General features: G+C 46.5%; 1 protein-coding gene across 1 annotated transcript in view; it reads left to right on the forward strand.

Annotated features, from left to right (window-relative positions):
* The first annotated feature begins 4,995 nt into the window (after nt 1–4,995).
* The window catches only part of RUNX3 (RUNX family transcription factor 3), a 108,097-nt gene continuing 86,675 nt past the window's right edge, over nt 4,996–26,417 (forward strand). The window contains 1 exon segment of the mRNA XM_020983129.2: nt 4,996–5,697. Within this exon segment, the coding sequence (XP_020838788.1) occupies nt 5,640–5,697 (58 nt within the window). The 5' untranslated portion in view covers nt 4,996–5,639.

A 26,417-nucleotide genomic window follows, 5' to 3' on the forward strand; every position in this document is an offset into this window, starting at 1 on the left:
TGTGCCTTACATACCACCCCATCAGGGGCTCTTCAATCCAATGACACTGGCTTCCTTGCTGTTCCTTAAATATGGTGTGGCACCTCCCACCTCTAGGCATTTTCCCTGCATCTCCCCCCTTACCTGAAATGTTCTCTTTCCACATCTCTGCTTCCTTCAAGTCCCTGCTAAAAACATACCTTCTGCAGGTAGCATTTCCCAAACCCCCTTAATTCTTAATTCCCTCTATTGATTATTTCCAGTTTATCCTGCGTATATCTTGTTTACACATCCTGGTTTTCCTGTTGTCTCCTCCATTCTCTTTGACAGCAGGGACTGTCTTTTACCTTTCTTCTGTATTTCCAGCACTTAGCTAAAATATCTGTTCTGAGGAGTATTTCTTTGAAAGGGGGACATTGTGTATGAGGGCATGCTGGGGGTGGGGAGGGAGAGGCAAAGAGGGAGAGAGTACCTTTTGCACCTTACTCCTTGCAAGGCAGCATGGGAAACTCACCAGCCCCATTTCCTTGGCATTCTTCCTCTTCAAGGGGGCACGTGGAACCCAGTAAATAAATGTCTCATCTGTGTGGGAGCTGCAGAGCCAAGAGTATAGGACATGGGGACTTCTCCCATAGTTCCCAAAGCTTCATGTGAGTAAAGATGCCCAAATATACATCCTAACTACTGATGGCTCATGAGTCCACTGACAGTGACCCTCCAGCCCCCAATCAGTCACACTTTTGAGGTCTTTGTGAACACCAGGTGAAAAGATATCTCCTTTTCCATCACTTTCACCCCCATCCTCAGGCTGCCTCCCTTAGTCCCTGCCCACACACCATATCAATACTGGGGAAGGAGAAGTAGCAGAGAAAATAATTGTTAGGGTCCTTTTAAACTTTAGGATTCTTTAACTCTCCTTTCAGGTCTCAAGGTGATCACTAGGCCTATGGCTGAGTTATAAATGGGCTACATTGGGAGCTCACCTTCTGGATAGTGGATCTGGAGTGCTGTTGAAAGAGAGTTAGGGTGCTGTAGGGACAGAGCATTGAATTTGGAGCCAAGAAGATCTGGGTTAGAATCCTGACTAAGGTAAACTACTTAATTTCTATGAGTCTCAGTTTCCTCTTCCTTAAAATGAATGAGAGGGGGAGGTTAGACTTGATGATCTTAAAGAATATGGTCAGCTCCAAATCTGTGACTCTATGAATACATGGAACCTCATGCTAAGATGGAAGGAACATTGTACAGAGTCAGAAGGCTTGGGTTCAAGTTCTTATTGCCTATACGACTTTGGACAAGTCATTTCTTCCTCTCTGAAATTCAATATTCTTTTCTATAAATTAAATTTAGACTTGAGGAACTATAAGATTTTTTGCAGCTCTAAATTTTATGGTCCCATGAGTATGATAATGGCAATCAGGAGACCAGGATTATAGTTCTAACTCTGTTACTAAGTCCCTTAGTAAATCCCTTCTTTTCTTGTGACCTCAGTTTCCTCATCTGTAAGATGAAGAGATTAGACTTCAGGCCCTCCCAATTCTGACATTCTACATCCTAAGGGCCCTCCCAGCTTTGACATCCTGTGTTCTAAGGGTCCCCCCAGCTCTGACACTGTGTCCTAAGGGCCCTCCCAGCTCTGACATTCTCTGTTCTAAAGGCCCTCCCAGCTCTGATGTCCTGTGTTCTAAGGGCCCTCCCAGCTCTGACATTCCATGTTCTAAGATCCCTCCCAGCTCTGACATTCTGTGTTCTAAGGGCCCTTCTAGCTGTGACATTCTGTGTTCTAAGGGCCTTCCCAGCTCTGACATTCTGTGTTCTAAGGGCCCTCCCAGCTCTGACATTCCGTGTTCTAAGGCCCTCCCAGCTCTGACATTCTCTAAGGCCCTCCCAGCTCTGACATTCTGTATTCTAAGGGCCCTTCTAGCTGTGACATTCCATGGTCTAAGCACCCTCCCAGCTCTGACATTGTGTATTCTATGATATGTAGTGGGTACATATGAGGGACAGAGATAAGGTAAATAGTTCGCCCATAACTCCTAGGCTCCATCTCATTGCGTTATAATCCTGTTGTATCCGTATGAAGACAAGCATCTCATTTTAAAGTCAGAGAACTCTGCCCCCACCAGCCCTGCTGCCAGGGCCAGGAAGCTCAGTGCACAGTCTGGTTGTTGATTGCCTAATCTCCTGGGGTGCCGGTAGATGCCTGGAATGCTCCATCGATAGCACACAGAACACCCATCAATTTCTCAACCACATAATGATCCCCCTTCCTTTGGACCAGTAAGTAAAGTTGGTATGTTTCAAATTTTCAGACACACCCATGGAAAATGGGGTCATTAAAGGGAAAGGGGGGGAGGGGAAGAAAAACCATAGACCTTTTTATGGTAAAGAATACGTTCTCTCTTTCATCTGGGGCCAGGCCACCTTCTTGGAATGGAGTTGAAGAGCAATACTAGCCTTTGTAGACAATTGCACCAACTCTGGCCTATGGGCCCCTTTGGCCCAGGGTAGAGGGAACTGGGTGGGCACTTTCATGGAAAAAACAGTTCCAACGGGGACTGGAGTTTCTGAAAGGGCTGTTGGCTGTGTCCTGGCCATAGGGGGTGTTGGAAATATCTGTGATCCCTAGAGCACCACAGCTTATGAGACGGATGGCAAGCTTGGGGCTGGGGAGGGCCCTGGACAAGGCTGACTCCTCCTGGGGGCCCTGCTGCGATGCCCAGCGCTCAGCTGGCTCTCTAGGGCTCTGAGAAGCTCCTCCTCCCCTTCCCTCCTCCCCACCCCATTCTGGGGTTCCAACCTCTGGAAGCTGGTTAGAAGAGTGTGGTCATCGACAGCTGCACATTCTTGTCGGGTTCCATCACCAGCTGACAGTGCATATCGTAGGACTGGGAAACCGGCTTGTGGTGGGCAGGGAGTGAGCCGGCGGTAGTTCAGACCAAAAGTCAATTCGAAGAACCATAGATGGTCTTCCTTTTTACTCTGAGGCCAGAGGAAGTTGTAGTGTTGACTCCAAGCTAGACTTCTGACCTACCCATCCACCCCCCAGCCCCAGGCCCTGGGTACCCTCCCACATCTTGATAGCCCTGCCACCCCTAACCCCCACACCTCACCCCCAAGATTCCCATCTTCCCCTCTGTTAACTGTAAATCCATCATAGATCCATAGGCCAGTGACAGAGCTGGAAGAGAACGTTAGAGCTGAAAGGGAACTTAGCGTATAGGCAAAAGAATGATCATTTCCGGGATGTCCACAGACCAAGAAATCCCCCACCGTGGGGTTCTTGTGCTTGGAGAACGCAGAGATAAGGAGCAGCTTCCCAGACCTGGGTCCAGTTGGACACACGACTCAAGGTAGTTCAGCCAGAACAGTGTCCCGGTGTATGGCTGAGGAGTTCCATGGTGTACACGGTCCTGCAAATATTCCAAACGAATGTGTGGATGGGGTTGGAGTGGGGGTGGGGGAGCCAGCAAAGCCTCTCCCTTCAATGAGAACCCAATTCAGTGTAGAGGCAAAGACCCACAGCCAGACCAGGTCATCAGAATCAGGACCCGCTTACCAACAACTCTCATTATGTCGTTGTGTCCGATTCCATGACCCCATTTGGGGTTTTCTTGGCAAAGATACTGGAGTGGTTCATTTTACAGATGAGGAAAATGAGGCAAACAAGATTATGTGACTTGCCCAGGGTCGCACAACTAGTAAGTGTCTGAGGCTGGATTTGAACCCGAGGTGAGTCTTCCTGACTCCAGACCTGGTGTTCTATCCACTGCACCACCTAGCTGCAGAGGCTAGCATAGTCTTGACCACGGTCGATGCTGCTCCTTAATGAGGTATTTCTATCATAAACCATAAGTCCTTTCAGCTTTTGCATGTGAGTGTACTTGTCTCCTCTTCCATCCTGAAACCTTGTTCATGCTTCCCTCATTCCAATGTGTTTTAATGATCTTCTTCCCCTCTGGTTTCTGTCACAAAATGTGCGTCCTTGTTAACTGTCAACCCCTAGGACATCTATCACGCTACTGGGGTAGAGGTAGGAAGGAGGTAGGTGAAGGGAGAGAAGGGGCAGTCGATGCTGACCCTCAACATCCCAGCATCTTCTTTGCCCACCAGTCAGAAGACCTTCAGGCTTCTCAGAATAGTAACATCCCTAGCTAGGGTCACTCTGCTTGGTGGGTTTCAGAAAGGAGACCAGGCTTATCCGGGCTCCGTTCTCAGAACCTGGGCTTTGTGGAAATCAGCCCAACTGGTGTGTTTCCACAGCATCCTTCTCGTTGCCCCCCTCCCGCAATGCCACTGGAACACATCCTGGCAACCCATGTACTGGGCAGTCACTTTGCAAGAACCATGAATGGTGGAAGGGGGAAGGGGGGGGTGGAGGACGGGACACCAGAGACCAGCCCTGAGCACTGTTTATATTGCGGCATATGCTTTGAATTTTTACTTAATACTAATTCATATAAAACCCCCGTCAAGAGCCACCCATCCACACATATGGAAGTGGTCTCACGAGTAACAATAGTCAGACGCAAAGGCCCGGGGTCGGCCCTGCTGGTGGGATGAGAGTTGCACCACAGACAAGTGTGGGTGTGGGAGAAGGGCCAGTTCAAGGAAGAAAACCCCTTCATGCCCATAGATGATGATTTCCATCAACCAATTAGCCATCCATATTATTCTCAGCCCTGGCAGGAGGACACTGTCATTAATTAAAAAGGAGGATGAGAAGAAAAAAAATTCTCCTTAGCTCCACACCCCCTCTCCACCATGCTAACTGTTTTCAGAACAGAAAACTAACTGGGCCAACAGTATAGGCTGTTCCTTACCAGCCAACACAGAAACTATCTTTTTTCTTTTTTTTTCTTTCTTTCTTTTTTTTTTTTTCAAAAGAAGAAGGAGCCACAGTGAGATCCTAGGGCCAGGGTGACGTTCTGGGTCAGGTGACTTCCCCCGGGCCAATGAGCCCATGTTGGGCTAAAGGCTTTTTCAGCCTGGGGAGCTGAGGTTGGCTTGACACTCTGAAGGCCTCTTCCCCAACCACAGAACCACAAGCTGGGAGTCCTCTGCCATCCCCAGGGGTACCTGGGTGGGAGGGAGGGTTGGCTTCTCTCCACACCCTCATCCCCACTCCCCTGCGCTGGGGAGGGGGGGCCTAGCCTTGCCTACACCTCTCACAGGTTGGGGAGGGGGTGCTGTTCTGTCTGCCTTAGGGGTAAGTTTCATTCATTCCTCTGGGCCCTGGCCCCCAGCCTGTCCTGCCCGCTGCTGCCTTGGGTCTCCCCCCTCCTGCCCGCTGCTGCCTCTGCTCTCGCCCTTTCCATCACTAATGATAGTCTGTGCATATACTTCTGTTGAACACTCTGTGGCCAGACATTCCTGTGGGACTGAGAACCCAAATTCTTGGGTACAAATAGGCATTAGTTTCCTCTGGGATCTCTCTCTCTCTCTCTTTCTCTCTCTCTCTCCCTCTCTCTCTCTCTCTCTCTCTCTCTCTCTCTCTCTCTCTCTCTCTCTCTCTCTCTCTCTCTCTCTTTCTTTTGTTGTTGTTTTTCCCCCCTCCTTTTTCAAGTTATTTTCAAAAGTAGCAGAAACACACACACACACGTCCCAGTTCCAACCCAACCCCCTCCAGGACTGAATTCTCGCCTCCCTCAGACCAGAATATGGCATCCAACAATATCTTTGATTCCTTCACGACCTATTCGCAGCCCTTCATTCGCGGTGAGTAGAGAAATCCCTATATAGCTGCCGGCTGCCCGATGCCCACTGCCCACTGCTGGGGCGGTAGTGGGGTGGGAGTGAAAAGGTGGGCTGTCTGGGGGGCATTTCTCCACCTTACACTGTCTCTTCTGAAGGTGGTCCGCCACTGTTGCGTCTCAACTCAAGCCCCCCTTTCCCTGCACCTCCTTCCCACCTACCCCTCACTGCCACCCCGAAGATATGGCAGTTGATTCTTGGAATGAGTTTCTTGTGTTGAACACTGGAACTCTCCCCTTAGAGAATCCCCATAGATGACTTGAGTGATATTACTAGCTTCTCTTTGGGGGTAGAGGATGGCTTTGTCCTCAGCCTGTGGAGGCTGAGAGGGGCTAGGCCATGACCATTTGAAGGGTGGGTAGTGTCTACTCAGTAAATCAAAGACCAGTGTTCCCGGGTTTCTGGGAGGGTTCCATTGGCTAATTTGGGAGGTAGGGGACACCAGTGTCCCCTCACCCACTGACTATGTTCGTAAGACCTTTCACTTTGCTCTGACTTTTGGGGCAAACATTGTCCTGATATGGCCCCAGGGACAGAGAAGGGAGCTTGGCCTCTGCCTTTACTTGCTAATGACCGTGCATGCCACAAACAGGCTGAGGGACTGGGTTTGGGCTTCTAAGGAAACCCTCTGGACTATCTCAGGCTAGATTCTGAACAAAGCAGGAAAAATTGGACCTGAGAAGTCAGGCAATATTTCTAAAGTTTTTGTTTCAAGGATTATCATCCTCAGGGTAGGAAAAAGGGAGAGGAAAGCAGCCAGAGACTGGTTGAGAATTCAGGTAACTTCTGCCCCTTGCCAGAGGCAGAAGGGTAAGAGAATAATCTTCCCTACAAAAGGTCTGTGGTCTCTTTTGCTGGGCAAGGAGAAGGTGTTTTACTATAGAAACTTGACAAGATCTGCTGGGGGTGAGGGGAGCGAAAAGAGCAGAGCTGCAGGCGTATCTCTTTGAGCATAGTGACACAGGCCGAATCCTTCCCTTGGGTTGCAGGGACCTGGCTGCCGGCTTCCCCAGTGCAGGCCACGCAGAGAGACCTGCTGATGTTTCCGATGGACAAGCAATTACTGGAGAGATGTTTCTCTCACCTTATCATGGCATAGTTCAACCAAAGCTGCTGGTTTTCTCAAAGACTATCAGAAGCCTAAATGATCACACTCAGAACCCCTTATGAGTGCATAGCGTGAGGTACTGGGATGGGGCTAGGAGACCCATTGTAGCAACCAATGTTATATAGGAAATAACTCCACTCCAGGATCATAGAATGTCAGACCTGGAACTTTGGAACATGGAGCATCAGAGCTGGGAGGACTCTCAGAACGCAGACTGTCAGGGCTAGAAGTGAACTTAGAATCTAAAATGTCAGAGCTGGGAGGGTTCTTAAGACATAGAGTTAGAACTGGACCAAATCTCAGGCCACCAGGCCCAACGTCTTCATTTTACAGATGAGGAAACTGAAGCTTAAGGAGGTTGTGTGATTTGTCCGGTGTCTGTATCCCAAAGGTGGGATTTGAACCCAGGACCTCCAACTCCAGAGCTCATGCTCTTTCTGTAATAGCATGTAAGAAGGGACCCTAAAACATAAAGGAGCTTAAGACATAGACTCTTAGAACTGTACAGGATTTTTCATCCCCGTAACATCTACGGGGCATAAATATTCAGAACTCGAAGGCCATCTAACCCAATTTCTTCATTTTACAGATAAGGAAATTGACTAGGGATGTTGTCCCAGCATACCCAGGTAGAGGACATCAGAAGGGAGGGTTGAACCCACATCCTCAGACTCAAGCTGGTATTCTTTCTGCAATAACTTTGTCCAAGGCACCTTAAAATGTAGAATATCAGGGCAAGAAGGGACCTAAGGCTATAGAATGTTGGAATACAGAATGTGAGATCTGGAAAGGACCTTAGAGCACAAACTACCAGAGCTGGGAAGAACCCAGCAAGTGAGGAAAGGGAGGCCGAAAGAGGAGGCTTGGGGGAACAGAGTTTCAGCGGCCAAGTTAAGACTTGGACTGAGTCTCCCAGTTGCCCGGATAGTGTTCTTTCCATTATGATAAAAAGCACTAGCAGGTTTGGGTGCACAGGAGCAGTGAACTAGAGGCCAGCAGCAGGTTGAGCTACCATTTCCTAGTCGGTCCACCTGTGTCCGACTGGCCAGCATTTCACTGCATCCAGTCATTTGATCTTGTGAGCCAAATCCCAGACTGCATCTCTAGAAGCCAGGCCCAGGTGGGACAAGACCCTGGGGGCCAGAGGAGAGGAGGCCCCAGCTTCACAATTGGGAGACTGATGTCATTTGCCCAGTTGCTTCCTCTTTTCCCCAACTAAGTCTGAACCGGGTGACAGGCCAGCAGGACTCCTAAGCTGGATCAAGGAGGAGGAGGAGGAGGAAGAGGCTGCAGATTCAGGAGGCCCAGGCCGCCAGCTGCGATTGCCACCTTCAGGTTAGCTGGGTCCTCTTTCCCCAGACCTGAGCAACCAGCAGAAAGTGGTCCTAGGAAAATGCTGGGCCTGGGGCAGTGTGTGAGCTCTCTGGAAGCTGGGTGCTCCTTCCCCTCCCTCCTTCTAGGATGCTCTTGTTTTATGGAAGTCCCTTTGTCCCCTCACTGTGCTAATGAAAGACAGCTCCGATGGCAAGAAAATAAGGGTTTATAAAAAACATTTGCACCACTCTTTGTGATCTCTATTCCCTCTTCTACAAGCCAGATGAAGAAACACTAGGGTTTGACTCAGTGTTCTCAAGACAGACACGTTCCTGTCTGTCTTAAATTTAAATTCCAAAATGATCACATAAGTTCAATCAATGACCAAGAAAATCACGATTAGGTGACTAGATAGCTAGCCATCTAAGTGGTGAGAAAACGGGACTTGGGATCAGAAAGACCCTAGTTCAAATCCAGTCTCAGACACTTATTAGCTATATAGTAGGCAAGTGGATTCACTTCCCCAACTCTGGTTTCCTTATCTGTAAAAAAAAGAATAACAATTGCATTGACCTCTCCACGGTTGTTCTCAAGATAACATGAGATAATATTTGTAAAGTTTGTTTTGCAAACCTTAAAATGTTACATAAATGCTATCTATTATTATTATTATGATTATTATTATCATGCCTATATTAAGCACCAATTATTAAAGCACAGCAATGGGAAAAGAACTGGATTTCAAGTCGGAGAGGATGTGAGTTCAAATCACACATCTGTCGCTACCTGTGTGGCCTGGGCAGGTCCTTAACCTCTCTGTCCTCAGTTTCCTTTTCTGAATGGGATGGATTACATAGCCTCTAGGGTCCCTTCTGGGGCTAAATCTATGAGCCTCTGTCCTAGGGACTGAGAATACCAAAAACAAAAAGAAAGAAAGAAACAATCTTTGCCTTCAAGGAACTGGCATTCTACTGGGAAGAACAATATTTACATACATAAGGATATACATTGTCTCCAGTTTATTTGTACTGTCTTTGGCATGTTATCTCCTCCATTAGCCTATGAGCTACTCGAGGCAGAGACTGTCTTTTGCTATTCTTTGTAGCCTCAGAGCTTAGCACAGTGCCTGACACATAATAGAGGCTTAATAAATATTGGTTGACTGACTGAAAAAACACACACAAAAAAAAAATAGATTCAAAACAAGTAGATGGTAATTTAGCGGAGAAGAGAAGGCAGGCACTAGCAGCTGAGGGGAATTAGGAGATGCCTCATGTGGGAGGGGATGCTTGAGCTGAGATGTGAAGGAAATTGGGGAACGTAAGAGATGGCAGAGAGAAAGTAATACATTTTGAGCATGAGGACCAGGGGGGAGATGGCAGGACCTGTGAGAGAAATAGCAAGAAAGATGGTTTGTCTCCAGCAGAGAGTGGAGTAGCTTATAATACACCTGGAAAAGTAGGGTGGATCCAGGTGGTGGGAGCTTTAAAAACCAAACAGAGGAGTTTGTGTTTGATGCTAGAGGTAATAGGCAGCCACTGAAGCTTGTTGAGCAAGTGAGTAACTTGGCCAGCCCCATGTTTTAGGACACTCACTGGCAGTTTTGTAGAGGATGAATTGCAGAGGGCAGGGAGACCCACCAAAAAGCTGGATGTAGCCAAAAGATGAGAAAGTAGAAATAGCAAGACTCGGTAATAGATTGGATAGAGGGGCTGATGGGAAAGAAGAGTCAAGGGTCTGCCATGTTCTATCCACACCATTCCATTATCTTCATGGGGTGTAACAGAAGGCAGCAGATGGAGCGATCTCATCCTTCCTTACCAGCCTGTCCATGGAAATCACTGTCCAGAGAGAATCTTTCTCTAAGGCTGACTCTGACTCCCACCTAAGTGGGCTCGTCTGCAGGATGGATTGTGGAGGATGTGAGGTCCAGGTGGGGTAGGAGGAAGAATTAGCTAGATCCCCAGTGTGGGAATGGGGGCGTTGGTGTGCCATGTGCAGCTGGACATCCCACACTATGCCTTGGAGGGCAGCACCCTGGTACTCCATTACAGGGACCCCGAAGAGCACACTCCCAACTCAGTGGAGGTTAGGGCCCCGGGGGCCGAGTGTGCAAGGAGATATTTCTGAGTTGATACCCTTTGGAGTTTCAGTGGGGTGGTATTTATGGAGAGGGAGCTCGAAAAAGGAATCTCAGTCTGTCCCAGGCAAGACTGACTAGCTCTTAGACCCTAGCTTTAGAGTGAGAAGGAAAGTTGGAGGCTATTAGTTCAACTTCCTCATTTTCTAGATGAGGAAACTGAGGCTTTACAGACTTGAAGTCATTTGTCCAGAGTCAAACAGCTAGTATGTATTAGATGCAGGATTTGAACCCAGGTCTTTCTGTTTTCAAGGCCACTATTATATCGACTATTCCATGCTAGCTATCAACTGCATCTGAAACTTTGACTTGTGTCCCTGGCTAGGTGATAGACAGGGTTGCTTCAGGGTTAGCCCGGTGACTTACATACAGTAAAATTTTAAGAATTCCCTTTCCATTTATTCATTCATTCACTCATTCATTTGTTCCACTGTTGGAAATATCAGGCCCATCACTTCTTTACACCCTCTGTGCCTCTGTTTTCCTGCTGTTGAATAGGTGTTTTTCCATCTGCCTCCCTTAGTTCAGATATGCTGCTGATGGGACCTCAAAATCCCAGGCCTTACATCCTTCCCTTGTCTCCTGGTATAGCCATGAAATCATGGGTTCACCAAATGTTAGTCGCAAAGGACCCTAGAACCCCAACTGGTGATAATGGAAGGGACCTCAGAATGTAGAATGTCAGAAGTGGAAGGGACCTGGAAACATACAATGTCAGAAGTGACCTTAGAACATATAATGTTAGAGCTGATAGGCGGTCTTACAACATACAATGTCAGATCTGGAAGCGGTCTTAGAGACCATGCAATTTAACCCCCTAATTCCACAGACAAGAAAACTAAGGCCCAGAGAGAAATACAGTGATTTGCTCACCTATGGAATGGTTGAACCAGCCAGCACTATCCCAACTGTATCATCCTAAGCTACAACCTTCATCCTGCCAGCATGAGGCATGCCAAGAAAGGCAAGCCCCCATCTCTTCCTGATACAGTTTGACCAATGGATGAAGTCAGGGAGAAGTTGTAGGGATACCAAACAGTACCTAGACTCCATCTGGCCTGTCTTAGAGGATCTTACCCACTTACGGGAAGGACTCAGTAACCCTTTCCCAGATCCACTCATGAGGCACCAGCTGGCTTTTAATGTGATATAGCGGGAAAAGCCTGAAATTAAGGAGAGGCCCTTGTCCTGCCCCTGGCTCTAGCACTAATTTGCTGTGTGACATTAGGAAATATATTTACTTCTCTGAACCTCAGTTTCCTCACTTGTAAAGTAAAAAAATTATACTAGACAGACTCCAAGGACCTATTCAGCTATAATATTCTATGTCCTGAGGTCCCTTCCACCTCCAACACTCTGTGTTCTAAGGTCCTTTCCACCTCTAACATTCTATGAGCTAAGGCCCCTTCCACCTCCAACACTCTGTGTTCTAAGGTCCTTTCCACCTTTAACATTCTATGAGCTAAGGCCCCTTCCACCTCCAACACTCTGTGTTCTAAGGTCCTTTCCACCTTTAACATTCTACGAGCCAAGGCCCCTTCCACCTCTAACATTCTATAAGCCAAGGTGTCTCCTAGCTCTGACAATCTCCTACCAGCTCTAAGGTCCCCTATCGGTTGGATATTTATATTCTAAGTATCCTCCTAAGTCTGATAATATGTGATTCTGTGAAGCATCCTTCCCCACCCCCCTCCTTCCCCACCCCCCACCCCCCTGCCCTCCTACCCCAGTCCAGGACCTTCCCTCCTTTTCCCCTGGCTATCAGTAATTCTTTCTCTGTCCCTCTCTGGTCTCATCTCTCCCCTTGTGGGCTGATCCTCACACTAGAACAGCACGTCACAAGAAGGCCCCATTTCCTTTCCTAGTCACTGTTCTCAGCCCCAAACACCTCCTACGAATACAAGGGTTTTTCTGAGGAAGACAGGAGGCAGCTGTTTCCCGCCTCCACCAAGGAGTGAAAAAGAGGAAATGGGCCCAAGTTGTAATAAGCAGGATTTAGGTTAGACCTCAAAAGGAAGAATCCTCTGGTTGTAATGGCTGTTAGAAGCTGTAGGGTCACCCTAGGTGGTAGGGAGCATCCACTCTTCTGAAGATCTATGAAGAGTGAGATAGCTGGAGACCAAGGGGTCTTAAGCTTCCTCTACCTTGGGGCTCCATGGAGAGATTTCACGGGGCCTATAAGCTTGGATGGAGGGAAAAAAAAATGTCTTTTTTATTAACCTCGATTGTCCTGTATTTTATTTTAGGTATTTGAAAACATTCTTCTTAGAAAAGGTCTATAGGCTTTACCTGACTGACGAAGGGGTCTACCACACACAAGCATGCAAGCGCACGCGCACACACACACACACTCTTACACACGATAAGAATTGTAGACAAATATGGGCAGGCAGAAGCTTGGATGGAAGTGGAGAACATATGGGATAATCCATAGAAACTCCCCTAATCCATGAAAACCTTGGAAAGTTACTCCCTTTGTATCTAAACCTTTCTGTCCCGAGACTGAGGGGTAGGGATAGGGGAAGGGGAGCCGTAGTCTAAACTTTTCATGATTAAAGGGTCTTAAATCTAGAGTTGGAGAGGATCTCAAATGCCCATCTAGTCCAACCTCTCATTTTAAACATGCGGAAACTGAGGCCCAGGCAGGTTGAGACTTGATCAAGGTTTGACTCATTGTTCCCTTGAGAGGAAAACAGCCCAGCTAGACATAGAAGGAAGCTGGAGCCACATTGGCCAGCCTCCGGCGATCCGTGACAGGCAGAGGTCACAGCACTAGTTGTGCCCATAGAAGGATAGTTCCAAGATGGATGGGCAGGCTGGCAGTGCCCACTCAGCAGTTTCAAAGCTGGTCCTTTGAAACCTCTCCTCTACATACCTAGGCCTGACCCCAGAGACCACCCAGCCAGACCAAAGTGTGGCACATTCCAAAGGGGTGGCCCTTTCCTCTCTCTCTCCCCACATGATCCCACCTCAACCCGATGGGGCCTCACCCTCTCTCCTGATTCATCTGCAAACAACAGGGACTCTATGTCCCAGCCTTGCCCACCATGGTCCACATAGAGAGACCATTGAGAGGCTCACCAGCCCTTCCCAACCAGCAGACCGCTGTCCTGTGGTCCTAGTGAAAGAATGAGGTTTTTCTAAACCACTTGGGGAGGAACAGGGTGGGGAAAGAGACAGGGAGTGGTCACCCAAAAGGTGTAGGCGTTGAAAGTATGACCCACCAGAAGGATCTGAAGGGTACAGGCCCCCTGAGGCAGCCTTTCCTGAGCCAGCATGACCACAGGCTCATGCAGGCCTTCTACAATGACAGAGGGGTGCTAGGATGGAGGTGAGGGGGCTGAGAGAAGGTCGCAGGTAGCCTGGGCCTATCATTTTCCCATCTGGAAACATGTCCTAGACAGAAATCCCGAGGACAGAAGCAAGTCCAAGGTGATATCTTGCATGGTTTGGAGTTATCATCTGAACCTCCAGAAACACGGCTGCCCTTTTCTCAGGGAATTAGAAAACGATGGAAGTGGAAGTGAATCTAGAACACCGAATATTCTAAATGTTCTAGAGCAGGAAGAGACCTTAGATGACAGAATATTAGAGTTTGGAAGGACCTTAGAACAGAGGATATAAAAATGGAAAGGACCTTAGAGCACACAGAAATGTCAGAACTAGAAGGGGCTTTGGAACATAGAATGTCAGAGCTGAGAGGGACATTAGAATACAGTGTCAGATCTAAAAGAGATCTTAGGACATAAACTGTCGCATCAGAGAAAGTCCTGAGAATACAGAACGTTGGCATCTGAAGGGATCTTAGAACATAGAATGCCAGAGGTACAAGGTGTCTTAGAATGCTTAAAACGTGGAATTTATTTATTTTTAATACATTCAGCACCTACACACATAAGGTCCTGTACTTGTTGCTGGAAATACAATGAAATTCTAATTTATTTTTGTTTTTTAAGTAATTTATCTTGATTTATCAACAATCACTTCCATAAGCTTTTGAGTTTTAAATTTTCCTCCACCTCCCTCCCCATGACAGCATGCAATCTGATTGAAATTCTAATTCTTCATTCTTCAGTTAGGGAAATGATTATCCAGAGCTCTCTCTTCTTCTTTTCCTTCTTCCTACCATTGGCTTTTTTGTTCTCTCTTCCCTTCCTGACCTTAACCTACTGCCAGGATCACCCTGCTATCTTAAATGTCCTAATCAGGAACTCAGGTCTCAAATTCAGTACTCCAATCCATTGTCCATTCAGCCACTGAAGTGATTTTCCTAAAGCTTAGATCCAATCAAGTCACCTCCCTACTCAATAAACTCCAATGGCTCCCTATCACCACCAGGATCAATTATAAAATGCTTTATTTGGCGTTCAAAGCCCTTCTTCACTCAGAGCCCCCTCCTATCTTCCCAGTCTTCTTGCACCTCACTCCCTAACACATATTCTTCTGTCCAGTGACGCTGGCCTCCTGGCTGCTCCGTCTCTCAATGCCAAGCATTCTCCATGGCTGTCCCCCATGCCTAGAAGGCACTTGCACTACTGACCTTCCTGGATTTCTTTAAATCCCAATTAAAATCCCGCCTTCCCCAATCTCTCTTAATTCTAGTGCCTTGCCTCTGCTCATTATTTCCAATTTATCCTGTATAGAGCTTTCTTTGTACATATTTGTTTGCATGTTGTCTCTTCCATGAGACTGGGAGCTCCTTCAGGGTAGGGACTGCCTTTTGTCTCTTTCTGTAACCCCAATGCTTAGTACAGTACCTGGCACGTAGTAGGTGCTTCATAAATAATTATTGAATGAATGAACTGATGAGAGGCAGTTATGACACTTGCTAGCTGTTCGACCCTGGGCAATGCTTACAATCTCTGTGAATCTTAATCTTCTCATTTGTAGATGGGAATGATAACACCTCCAATGAGATAATATAGGCAAAACATTTTATAAATTTCCAAGTGCTCTAAGTATCAGTTATTATGATGATCATTACTGGGATCATTGAATGACTTACAGAGAGTGATCTTTAGAAGGAAGGGAGAGATAAACAAAATAGAGGAGGGGTCCTACCTCCCATAATGTGCCAGGTGCTGTGGCAAGCACTCAGGATACAAAGTTAAAATCCAAACAGTCTCTGCCCTCAAGGAGCTTACAGTCTACTGGGGAGTGGGGGCGGGGGAGAGACAATATATACACAAATAGGTAGAAAGTAAGAGAGCACTAACAGCTTGGGGAATCAGGAAGGGCCTCTTGTAGGGGGGGGGACACCTGAGCTGGACTTGGCAGGAGGAGGGATTTTATGAAGTGCGGAGGGGAGGGAGGGCCTTCCAGACACAGCAGTGTGTTTGTTATGGGGAACAGCTAGCAGGCTGGAATAGGATGCACAAAGGGGAGTGATATGAACCAATACTGGAAAGTTAGATGGGGGCCAGGTTGTAAAATGCTTTCAATCAATCCATAAACATTTATTAAATACCTACTGTATGCCAGGCACTGTTCTAAGCTTTAAACGTTTTATGCTTTTACAATCAGAAGCAATAGGGAGCCAGTGAAGATTTTTGAGGGAAAGTATTATGTGTACATGTTGGGGAAGGAGGCAGGAGAAGGAGGGGAGGAGAGGTGATCAGGTTCAGATCTGTGAGAGTTTTTTTTCTGAAATTTTTTTTTAATTTAATTTTTAATTTATGGAATAAAACAAGCATTTCCATAACACAGCACAATAAAAAAGATGATTGTACATAAAATTGCAAATCTGCTATATACAGCTTACTATTCCTTTCAAATATGTAACATAATGAATTTGTGTTTTAAGAATATTAATATGGCAAAAAATCCCCACCTACCCTTTTTTTTTTTTTTTGGCTAGGCAATAGGGTTAAGTGACTTGCCCAGGGTCACACAGCTAGTAGGTGTTATGTGTCTGAGGCCGGATTTGAACTCAGATCCTTCTTGACTCCAGGGCCAGTGCTCTATCCCCTGCCCCCACCCTCTTCTTCAAGTCACAGATCTACTGGCACCTCCTCTTAGAAGCCTTCCCTAACTACCTACCCCCAGAACAGAATGACATTTCCTTCCCATCTCTGACCTCCTTTTTATGCCAAGCTCTGGGTATTAAGCATTGTACCACTGCAGGGGAGTTCAGTTATCTATACCTGTCTGCACCTGAGCCCGGCCTGAACAGCTTAGATGGGGAGCCTTGTGAGGGCAGAGCTCAGGTAGTCACTGGTGGCTCTTTGTATCCCCCACTTCCCTGTGAGTACAAAATCCTCATACTGTCGGAGTTGAGTGAATATTGATTGAATGAGTGAGTCGGAGGGATGGGAATTGGGTTGGCTGGAGAGCCTTTTAATCTTTATAGATTTCCCCTTCCTCCTGGCTCGATCCCCTAGGGCTTGAGGCCTAGCTGTGCCACAAATCCACCCTGTGTCCTTGGGCACCCGGGCCTCAGCTTTCTCCTCTATAAAAGGGGAGAGGTTAATCCTTACCCTGGCTGCTGGGAGGTGTAAATGAGATCATGAATGGGAGAATGCTTTGGAAACCTTGAAATGCCCTTCACACACAAGGAGTTATTGTTAGCACTCGTTAGCCCAAATCTGGGGCTTTCTCTGAGGTGGTTTCTGGAGACTGTTTAAAGCCTCTTGGCACCAAATTGGCTCCGTGTTCCACATGGGGTTGTTGCTAGGTGGTATAGCAGATAGAGCACAGGGCTGGGAGCCAGAAAGACCTGAGTTCAAATATGACCTCAGGTACTTAGTAGCTGTGTGACCCTGAGCAAGTCACCCAATTTCTGTTCGCCTTAATCCACTAGAGAAAGAAATGGCAAATCACTCCAGGAACTTTGCTAAAAAAGCCCTGTGGACAGTATTGGTGGGCTATGGTCCACAGGGTCACGAAGAGTCAAACACGACTGAACAACATTGCTATGGGAGAGAAGGAAGGGAAGGGATAAGAAGGTGTTAAGTCTAGTGGGAACGTGTGCTCCCTGCCCCACTGCGAGAGAACTGACCTCCCTTTGTCCCATGAACAAGACATTTCATCCCTTGACTCCAAATGATCTCTCTGGCCGCCCCTAGGCCTGGAAAGCTCTCTCTCCTCCACTGTGTCTCCTGACCTCCCTGACTTCCTTTAAGCCCCAAATAAAATCCTACCTCCCACAGGAAGCCTTCCCCAGCCCCTCTCAATCCTGGTGCCTTCCCTCTGTTAATGATTCCCTATTTATCCTGTACATAGCTTGCTTTGTCTATATTTGTTTGCATGTTGTCTCCCCCGTTAGATTGTAAGCTCCTTGAGGGTAGGCACTGTCTTGTCTCTTTTATATCCCCAGCTCTTAGGACAGTGCCTAACACGTAGTAGTAGACACTTCAAAATGTTTATTGAATTGAATTGTCTCAAGATCTCAGAGGACCCTCTTCCCCATCCTGGCCAGAGCAGCACGATGCCCTCGAGAGGGCAGCTAGAGCCCACATCTGGAGGCAGCTAGCCACAGTGAGAAAAGTCTCCCTGAAGTCACTTCCCTGACTCCTGCTTGGGGGGATGTGCCTCCCTTAGGGCAGATGGGAGGAATCTTGGTGGGGGTCCTCTCCCGCACATCTTTGGGAAGGCAAAATCTCTTCATCTCAGAAGGGGCCATCTGAAAGCTCCTCCTGACCTCACACCAGGACTCTGGGGCAGGATCCTATCATTTCTCTTCATTCCCTTAGGAGCCACTGCCCCGCATAGCCCAGGCATGGGCTTTTCCTCTCCCCCAGGAGAACCATGAGAACAGGCAGGGAGTTGTGCTGAACGGGGCCCCGGACTCAGTTCTATACGCCCCTTAGTTTCATGTTGACTGATTTCAGGAGCTTGTGGTAAGTTAGGAGGCAATATGACAACCCCCTCTTTGGGGTGTGGGGATGTCCAGCCTGTTCTCTGGCCTGTCCTCTCACCCCATGGAGCAACTGCAACCTCCCTCACCAGAGGTGGAGGAAGGGAGGGGACGTGATTGCCAAAGAGCTGCGGCTGGAGGAAGAGGATAGCGCAGCTCCAGGATCTGGCCGAATGAGGTGAGGTCGAGAAGGATGCTCTTGAACCCACCCACTTAGCTTCTCCTCTCCCCACCCTATCCTCAAAAACTCCCAGGCACTAACTTACCAAGTCTTTTCCTTCACCTTGGGGGCCAAGACTAGAAGAATCACAGATTCATAAAGCTAGGAAGGAGAACCTCAGAAATGTGAGCGTGAGAACCAAAAGGCATCTTCTAGGCTTTGATTGCCTTCTCTATCAAATGCAAGGAGTGCCCTAGCTGCTCTCAGGTTCCTTCTAACTCTAAAGAGGATAGAATGTTAGAACTGGAAGGGATACTGGAACATAGACTTAGAACACAGAATGTCAGAGCTGAGAGGGCCCTTAGAACACAGAATGTCAGAGCTGGGAGGGCCCTTAGAACACAGAATGTCAGAGCTGGAGGGCCCTTAGAACACAGGATGTCAGAGCTGGGAGGGGCCTTAGAACACAGGATGTCAGAGCTGGGAGGGCCCTTAGAACACAGGATGTCAGAGCTGGGAGGGCCCTTAGAACACAGGGTGTCAGAGCTGGGAGGGCCCTTAGAACACAGGATGTCAGAGCTGGGAGGGCCCTTAGGACACAGGATGTCAGAGCTGGGTGGGCCCTTAGGGCACAGGATGTCAGAGCTGGGAGGGCCCTTAGAACACAGAATGTCAGAGCTTGGAGGGGCCTTAGAACACAGGGTGTCAAAGCTTGGAGGGCCTGTAAAACAGAGAATGTCAGAGGTGGAAGAGTCCTTTGAGATCATAGCCCACTCCCTTCAGTTTATAATTTGAGGCCGGGAACTGTTAGAGAGGCTGCCCAAAAACAATGTTAATACTTAACAGAAGCTAGTCTTTAATTGCCACTGGAAAGGTCAGAGTTAGATTCAGCTCCAGGAACCGACCCATCTCAACTGATCAAACATTTATAAAAATGGCTTCTATGTGTAGTCCCTGTGGTCAGTCCTCAGGATGAAAAAAATAAATAACACTGCTTTTGCCCTCAAGGAGCTTACAGTCTAGAAGAGATGGTGGGAATGTAATGACCACCCAAATGCAAGCTCAACAGCTCAGCTTGGCCATCTCCTGAGCACTTATAGAAAAGAGGCCTATGAGGTTTGAAGAGAGAAAGGGAGTTACGTTCAGAAGACATCAGGAAGGCTTCCTGGAGGAAAAGGTAGCACCCCAGCAGGGGCTGGGCTGGAAGATGCTCCTGTTGGGGAGGAGTTGCTAGGGCTTCTGCTTTCCTGCCAGAGCCTTAAAGAATCTGGGTCCTTCTCTATGCCACGGTGAGGGATCAGAGGAGGCTGCCTGTGGAGGACTTCCCCTACAGGGGTGGGGAGCCTACAGCCTCAAGGCCACATATGGCCTCCTAGGTCCTCGGGTGCGGCCTTTTGACTGAGTCCAAGTTTTACAGAACAAATCCTTTTATGAAGGGGATTTGTTCTGTGAAGTTTAGATTCAGTCAAAGGGCCGCCCTTGAGGACCTAGAGGACACATGTGGCCTCAAGACCACAGGTTCCTCACCTCTGCTAGGACTATGCAATAGAATAAGCCAGAACAAAATATTATTATTATTATTATTATTATTATAACACATCATGGCAGAGTATGATGCAAATATGCCACCTAAGGGCTACATTGCAGCTGTAACACTTGGCAATGCTGCCCAAACCTGTTAAAATATAATTGGGAAATATTTAACAAGAATAAGTAAAAATACAATAGGACATAAATAATGTTAATGCATGATTTTATAAGCCAATATATGGCCCAGAGGGGTCCTTATGTATGATTTAGTGACTCTTATTTCTAATTGAGTTTGACATGACTGTTGTAGTGGATAGAGAGCCAGAAAGACCTGAGTTCAAGTCCTACCTCAAACACAGACTGACCATGTGACCCTGGGAAAATCTCTTAACCTTTCAGTGCCCCAGGCAACTCTCCAAGACTAGCAGTTGCCCAGCTGGTGCCATCCTGCATTAATAGAGGGAGTTTCCTCATCAAGGGCTTCCCTGTGCCAGGAATGTCAAAACTCAGATAGAAATGGGGGGCTACTAAACAGTATATAAGGATCTCTGTGGACCTCCCATAATATTAACATTATCTATGTTCTTTTGGATTCTGTTAAATATTTTCCAGTTACAAGTGCTGAACCTTCAATACCTCTGCTGTACTCCAAAGAAACTGTAAGTTTGGACCAAAAAAAAAAAGGGAGGTACAAAAATGTGCGTGGAAAGCACTAATCTGTCAATGTAGGAACAATTTCCTGACAATGAGAGCTGTCTAGTAGAATGGGCTGACTTGGAAGGTCGTAAGTTCTGCATAGAAGTCTTCATCCAAAGAATGGATGACCATTTACTGCCTGTTTGGATTTCTTTCTGTATGGTCTGGACTGGATGTCCACTGAAGTCCTTTCTAACTCTCAGTTCTATAATTCTGCAATCTTGATGGGGGAGTGTTAAGGGACACACACTTTTTAAAAAATTTTATGTAAAATTAATTTTTTCATTTTCTCTCCCTCCTAACTCCCCCACCTCAGTCCCACAGAAGAGGAAAGAGAAAAGAAAGCCCTCTTAGCAAACATGTATAGTCTGACAAAACAAATCCCCAAATTGACCATCTCCAAAAATCTATGTCCCACCCTGGGCCCTGAGCCCATGAGCTCCTGGTCATGAGTCCTCTGCAATCCTGCTTGGCCATTGTATTGATCAGAGTGCCTGCGTCTTTCAAACTTGTTTTTCTTTACAATGTGGTTGTATAAATTCCTCTCTTGGGTCTGCTCCCTTCACCCTGCCTCGGCTCGTATAAGTCTCTGTGATCTGGGTCTTGAAGGATGGGCAGAATGTCAGTAGGCAGAGTTGTGGGGGCAGTACAGGCAGACGCCCTGGGAAGACTGGGAGCAAAAAAGCCGAGTGAGAAAACACCAGGCTCATTTGGTAGATGACAAACAGGTCAGTTTGGCTGTGGCGGAGAGAATCCAAGAGGGGGAGGAGTGTGAGCTAAGGCTGGGCACCTAGGGTCAGCCTGTGAAGGGCCCCCAACACCAGCCTAACAAGTGTGGCTTTGACCTTCTGGACAATAGGGAGCCATAGAAGGTTTCTTAGCAGGGGAATGGCATGACTGGAGTGGTGTGCTCTCTGCACGTGAGACATGCTTCATGCATGTTTGTTGAGTAAAAAAATGATTGTGAATTAAGAAGATTCATTTCGAGGCACATGTAGGATATAATGTCAGGGCAGAGAGTGTAGTCAGGGAGACTGATTAGAAATAGAGTGTGTGTGTGTGTGTGTGTGTGTGTGTGTGTGTGTGTGTGTGTGTGTGGGCGCGCGTGCGCGCAAAGGAGGGGGTGGATTATAGTGAGTTTGGGAGAGGGGGAGGGTGTCCGGGTTGTTGAGTGTTTGTTGAAACCACAAAACAAAAAAATGTAGAACTTTGACTCAGAGCCAGGTTCTTAAATGTGTTTGTCTCCCCCTGGCTCTGTCAGACACCTCCCCTCCCCTCCCTACCAACGTCATTAACTCTTTCTTCTCTTATCAGTGAGTTCATTCATTCATTCACTCACTCACCTCAAATACCTCTCTTCTTTGAGGCCTCCTCAGGACATGTGGGAGGCCTCAGGTTCCTGTCTTTTCTTTAGCTTTTGCACAGAAATATTGACTTCAAAAGGCATAATCACAAATATACAAACTTACTCCTCCCGGGGTTGCACCACCTCTGGAGAGGAGGAGAGATTATTAGGTTCATAATTTAGCTCAATTCCCTTAGGACACAGTCCAGATTCCAAATCTAAAGCCCCCTCCAACTCCCAGCCCAGGCACACTGGCTTCTCCAGGCTCCCATGCTGGGCTGGCTGCACTGTCTCTCCTTCGATCCTGGCTCCAAGGTCACTGTGGAGGAGATTCCAGCAGAGCAGGACTAAGGCAGGACCTACCAAGGTGGGGATTCCTCTTCTAGGACTTCTAGGACTGGCTCACCACCTGCCTTTGAGACTAGCCCAGGAAAGTGTGAAGGGCTCACCCCCAGAGGCTCCAGGAGCAGGGGACCCACATGGCAACCTTGGAAACCCAGGGAGTCACCTCCTAACAATGACAGTGGCCCGAAAGGGAATGGAGGAGTGGCCTCTGGCTCGCCTGCCCCTTCCCTGGAGACCTCCCAGTGCAGGCTGGATATGTTGGGTCTGTTGGAGGGAAAAATTCATTTGGACCCCAGAAGGTCCCTTCTGTTCATCTCAGTAGTGCTGGGTGTGGTCAGAGGTCTCCTTCTGAGGAGAGTGTCTTGGTTTGAATCTGTGGAGGGAAGCCCTACTCTTTTGACTAACTAATTCATTCTTCCCTCTCTTCTTTCCTCTCTCCCTCCCCCTCTCTTTCCTTCCTTCCTTCATTCCCCTGTTCATTTGTTCATTCCTTCCTTCCTTCTTTCCTTCCTTTCTCCTCCCTTCCTTCCTTCCTGTCTTTTCATGTGTTTGTTGAATGGAAGTTAGTTTATTTAGTGGGTATTTTTTTTTTGAGTACCTGCCCTGCTCAAAGCTCCCTGTGTGGTACACAGAGATGAGTAGGACAGAGTCCTGGTGCAGAACCATAACTAGCAGGTGGTGAATGGGGCATTGTCCCAGGTCACTGGCTTCTTGTGGGGGCAGAGGGGCCAGTACCAGCCCATTCCCCTTTTGGACAACTCTCAGCTTTTCTCAAACTTCCACTCATTTCTTCTCCTGGCTCTGCCTTGTTTTCACGTCTTGCCTTGAGGTCCTCCTGCGGGGGAATCCTTTCCCTGGAGTCACTGTCCCCTGACTCATCACAAAGCTCAGGGCTAGACTCTCTGAGGGATAGGCTGGTTTCTTTCTGAGCACAATTGCAACCATGGGTAGGAATATCCTCTAGGCTGCTTTCACCATACACCTCCCCCAGGAACAGCTACTAACGTCTCAGTTTCTGCCTTCAGGGCCCTCCAACAAGTCTATTTACTAAGCACCTGCTGTGTACTAGCTCAGGAGTGGGGAACCTGTGCTAGATCCTGGGGACTCAAGACAAAAATGAGCCTGTGAGGGATTGACTTCAAGCTGCTTGAGGTCAGGGGTTATTCATTCTTTGTGTCCCTAGTGTCTAGTACAGTGCCTGGCACATAGTGGGAGCACAATAAATCCTAGCTGATTGGTGATCCTATGAGAATGTGAAAGTAGATGATACATAAAATGTAAAATAAAATATCATCCAAAGTGGGAAAAAATTAATTGGTTGGGTTCAGAGGATCATGGAGCTACAGGGGGTCTTAGAGACCAACTAAGCCAACTGCTCACCCATTTAACATATGAGGAAAGTAGAGGTAGAGATATCAAGGAACTTAGTCACTCATTTATCTCAGGATTATACATTCAGAGCTAGACCAAGTCCTGATTTTACAGATGAGGAACTGAGGCCAGAGAGGTTAAATGACTTGCCCAGAGTCATATAGCTCGGTGTTTGAGGCAGCACTGACCTCGATTCTTCTGTCTCCAAATCCAGCGCTCTCTTCACTGTGCCATCTTCCTCTAAGAGGTGGCAAGGGAGAGAGTCAAGATTTGAACACAGGTTCTCTGACTTCAGATCAAACCTGGTGCTCTTTTCCACTTTACCAAAATACAACACAGTAGGGCGAAACATGGCAAGAGTGCTCATTTCAGAGTCTCATAAACAAGGTTCAAATGTGTTACCCTACGCAGTGGATAGAGCACCGGCCCTAAAGTCAGGAGGACCTGAGTTCAAATCTGGCCTCAGACCAAACACTGACGCTTACTAGCTGTGTGAGCCTGGGCAAGTCACTTAACCCCAATTTCCTAAAAATAAAATAAAATAAAATGAAATAAAATAAAATAAAACAAAACAAAACAAAACAAAACAAAACAAAATAAAATAATAAAATAAATAAAATAAAATAAAATAAAATAAAATAAAATAAAATAAAATAAAATTTTTAAAAAGTATGTGACCCTAAATCACTTGACCTATCTAGGCCTTGGTTTCCTCCTCTGTGAAATGGGACAGGGTTAGACTAGAGGACCCCGGAAGCTCCTTCCAGCTCTAAACCTAGAACCTCTTATCTCATGCAAATAGATAAAATAATACAAGAGAGATAAGCTGGCTGAGGGAGGCAAAGTTAACACTTAGGAAGCCCATTGAGAAAATGAATGTGAAAACACAAGAGTATATGCAACCCTTCATGGGTGTTATACTGAGAACGATGGCAGCCTGCGGCCCAGAACCCCAGCCCTGGCTTTGACTCAGATCAGATTCAATCTCAAAGTCACCCTACGAACCATTGTCTTGGCTCTAGTGTTAGTGTGGACAGAGAGACAATAATAGCTGCCATTGTATATGGTGCTTTGAGGTTAGCAAAGGGCTTTATATACATTATCTCACTTGCTCATACAGTAAGCAACAGGTTACAATGGAAAGCATCAGGACTGGGTTCAAGTCATCCCCTCCTTTGTTGTTGTTCAGTTGTTTTGGTTGTATAGGACTCTTCATGACCCATTTGGGGTTTTCTTGATAAAGATACTCCAGTGATTTGCCATTTCCTTCTCCAGCTCATTTTACAGATAAGGAAACTGAGGCAAGCTGAGTTAAGTGACTTGCCCAGGGTCACACAGCTATTAAGTGTCTGAAGCTGGATTTGAACTCAAGTTTTCTCAACCCCAGGCTTGGTACTCTATCTGTTACACCACCTAACAGTCCCTGTTTGCTGAGCCTTAGTTTTCTCATCCATAAAATGGGGGTAATAATAATTGTGACCTATTGCTGTTGTTAATTTAAATTTAATTTAATTTAATTTAAATTACATTTTAAATTAATTAAATATTTTAAATGTCAGCTATTATTATTATGCCAGGAAATCACCTATTCATTCCACAAACACTTAAAATGATTTTATTACGAACTCGATAGACATAAACAAATAGGATCATTTCCATATACAAGAAAGAACTGAAAAAGAGAATTGTATATGAAACCATGAACCTCTCTTGCGTATAACTTGGTTTTCTTTAAAGTATAACATCTCATATCAAAGGTCAGGACCTTAAAGAGACAGCACCTTACAAAAATAAATAAATATAACAAAATATAAAATAAATATAATAAAAATAAAATAAAAAATAAATAAAATAAATTTAGCATGATAATTCCAATACTGCCCTGCTTGTCTGTGCCTCTTTGTGGACTTTCTTCTGTTATCTTCTGTGTGTTTTATACATGTTTCATCGATGCCCTTTTTTTTCTCTTTTTTTTTTTTTGCATCACTATTAATTCTTCCCCTCCCTTAACTCTTCCCCCTTACCAGAATAATGTCTTCCTTTGTGACAAAAAAGTATGGTCAAGGAAAATAAATGTGCACATTGGTTAACAGATAAGCATTTAAGAAACTACCATGTGTCAGGTGAAATACCAAGTGAATGGTCTAGCTGTTGAATGCTTCAGGGGCTCAGAGGAGGGAATTTCCAGAGAATCCAGAACAGGGCAACCAGGATGGTGAAGAACTTTGAGATCATGGCCTGTGAGGATTAGTTAAAGAAATGAGGGATATTTAGGCTGGAGAAGAGAAGACCTAGGAGACATAACTGAGGAAGCATGGTCTATTGTTATTATTCATTAATAATTATAAGCATTTTAAATTATGATGGGGCTATTATTATGATGGAAGACCTAGGTGTCACAGTGGTTAGAGCACTGGGCTTGGAATCAGGAACACTCTTCATCCTGAGTTCAAATCTGGCCTCACCCACTTACTAGCTGTGTGACCCTGGGCAAGTCACTTCACCCTGTTTGCCTCAATTTCTACATCTGTAAAATGAGCTGGAGAAGGAAATGGAAAACCACTCCAGTATCTTTGCCAAAATGGAGTCACGAAGAGTCGGACACAACTAAACAACAACTCAACTCATCATTGTGATGCCAAGAAATCATTCATCCATGAGTTTGAGTATTCGTAAGGTAATGATGCTTGGCCCCAGAGAGCAGAACTAGGAAAGTTAAAGAGAGACTTGAGGTCAGAAAAAAACTCATTAACCATGAGAGCTGTCCAAAAGTGAAGCGGACCTACACAGCAAGTAATGATCTCCCCATCCTCATGGAAT

Source organism: Phascolarctos cinereus, unplaced genomic scaffold (assembly GCF_003287225.1).
Source record: "Phascolarctos cinereus isolate Bilbo 61053 unplaced genomic scaffold, phaCin_HiC Scaffold_726;HRSCAF=1367, whole genome shotgun sequence".
In the NCBI taxonomy this organism is placed as follows: Eukaryota; Metazoa; Chordata; class Mammalia; order Diprotodontia; family Phascolarctidae; genus Phascolarctos; species Phascolarctos cinereus.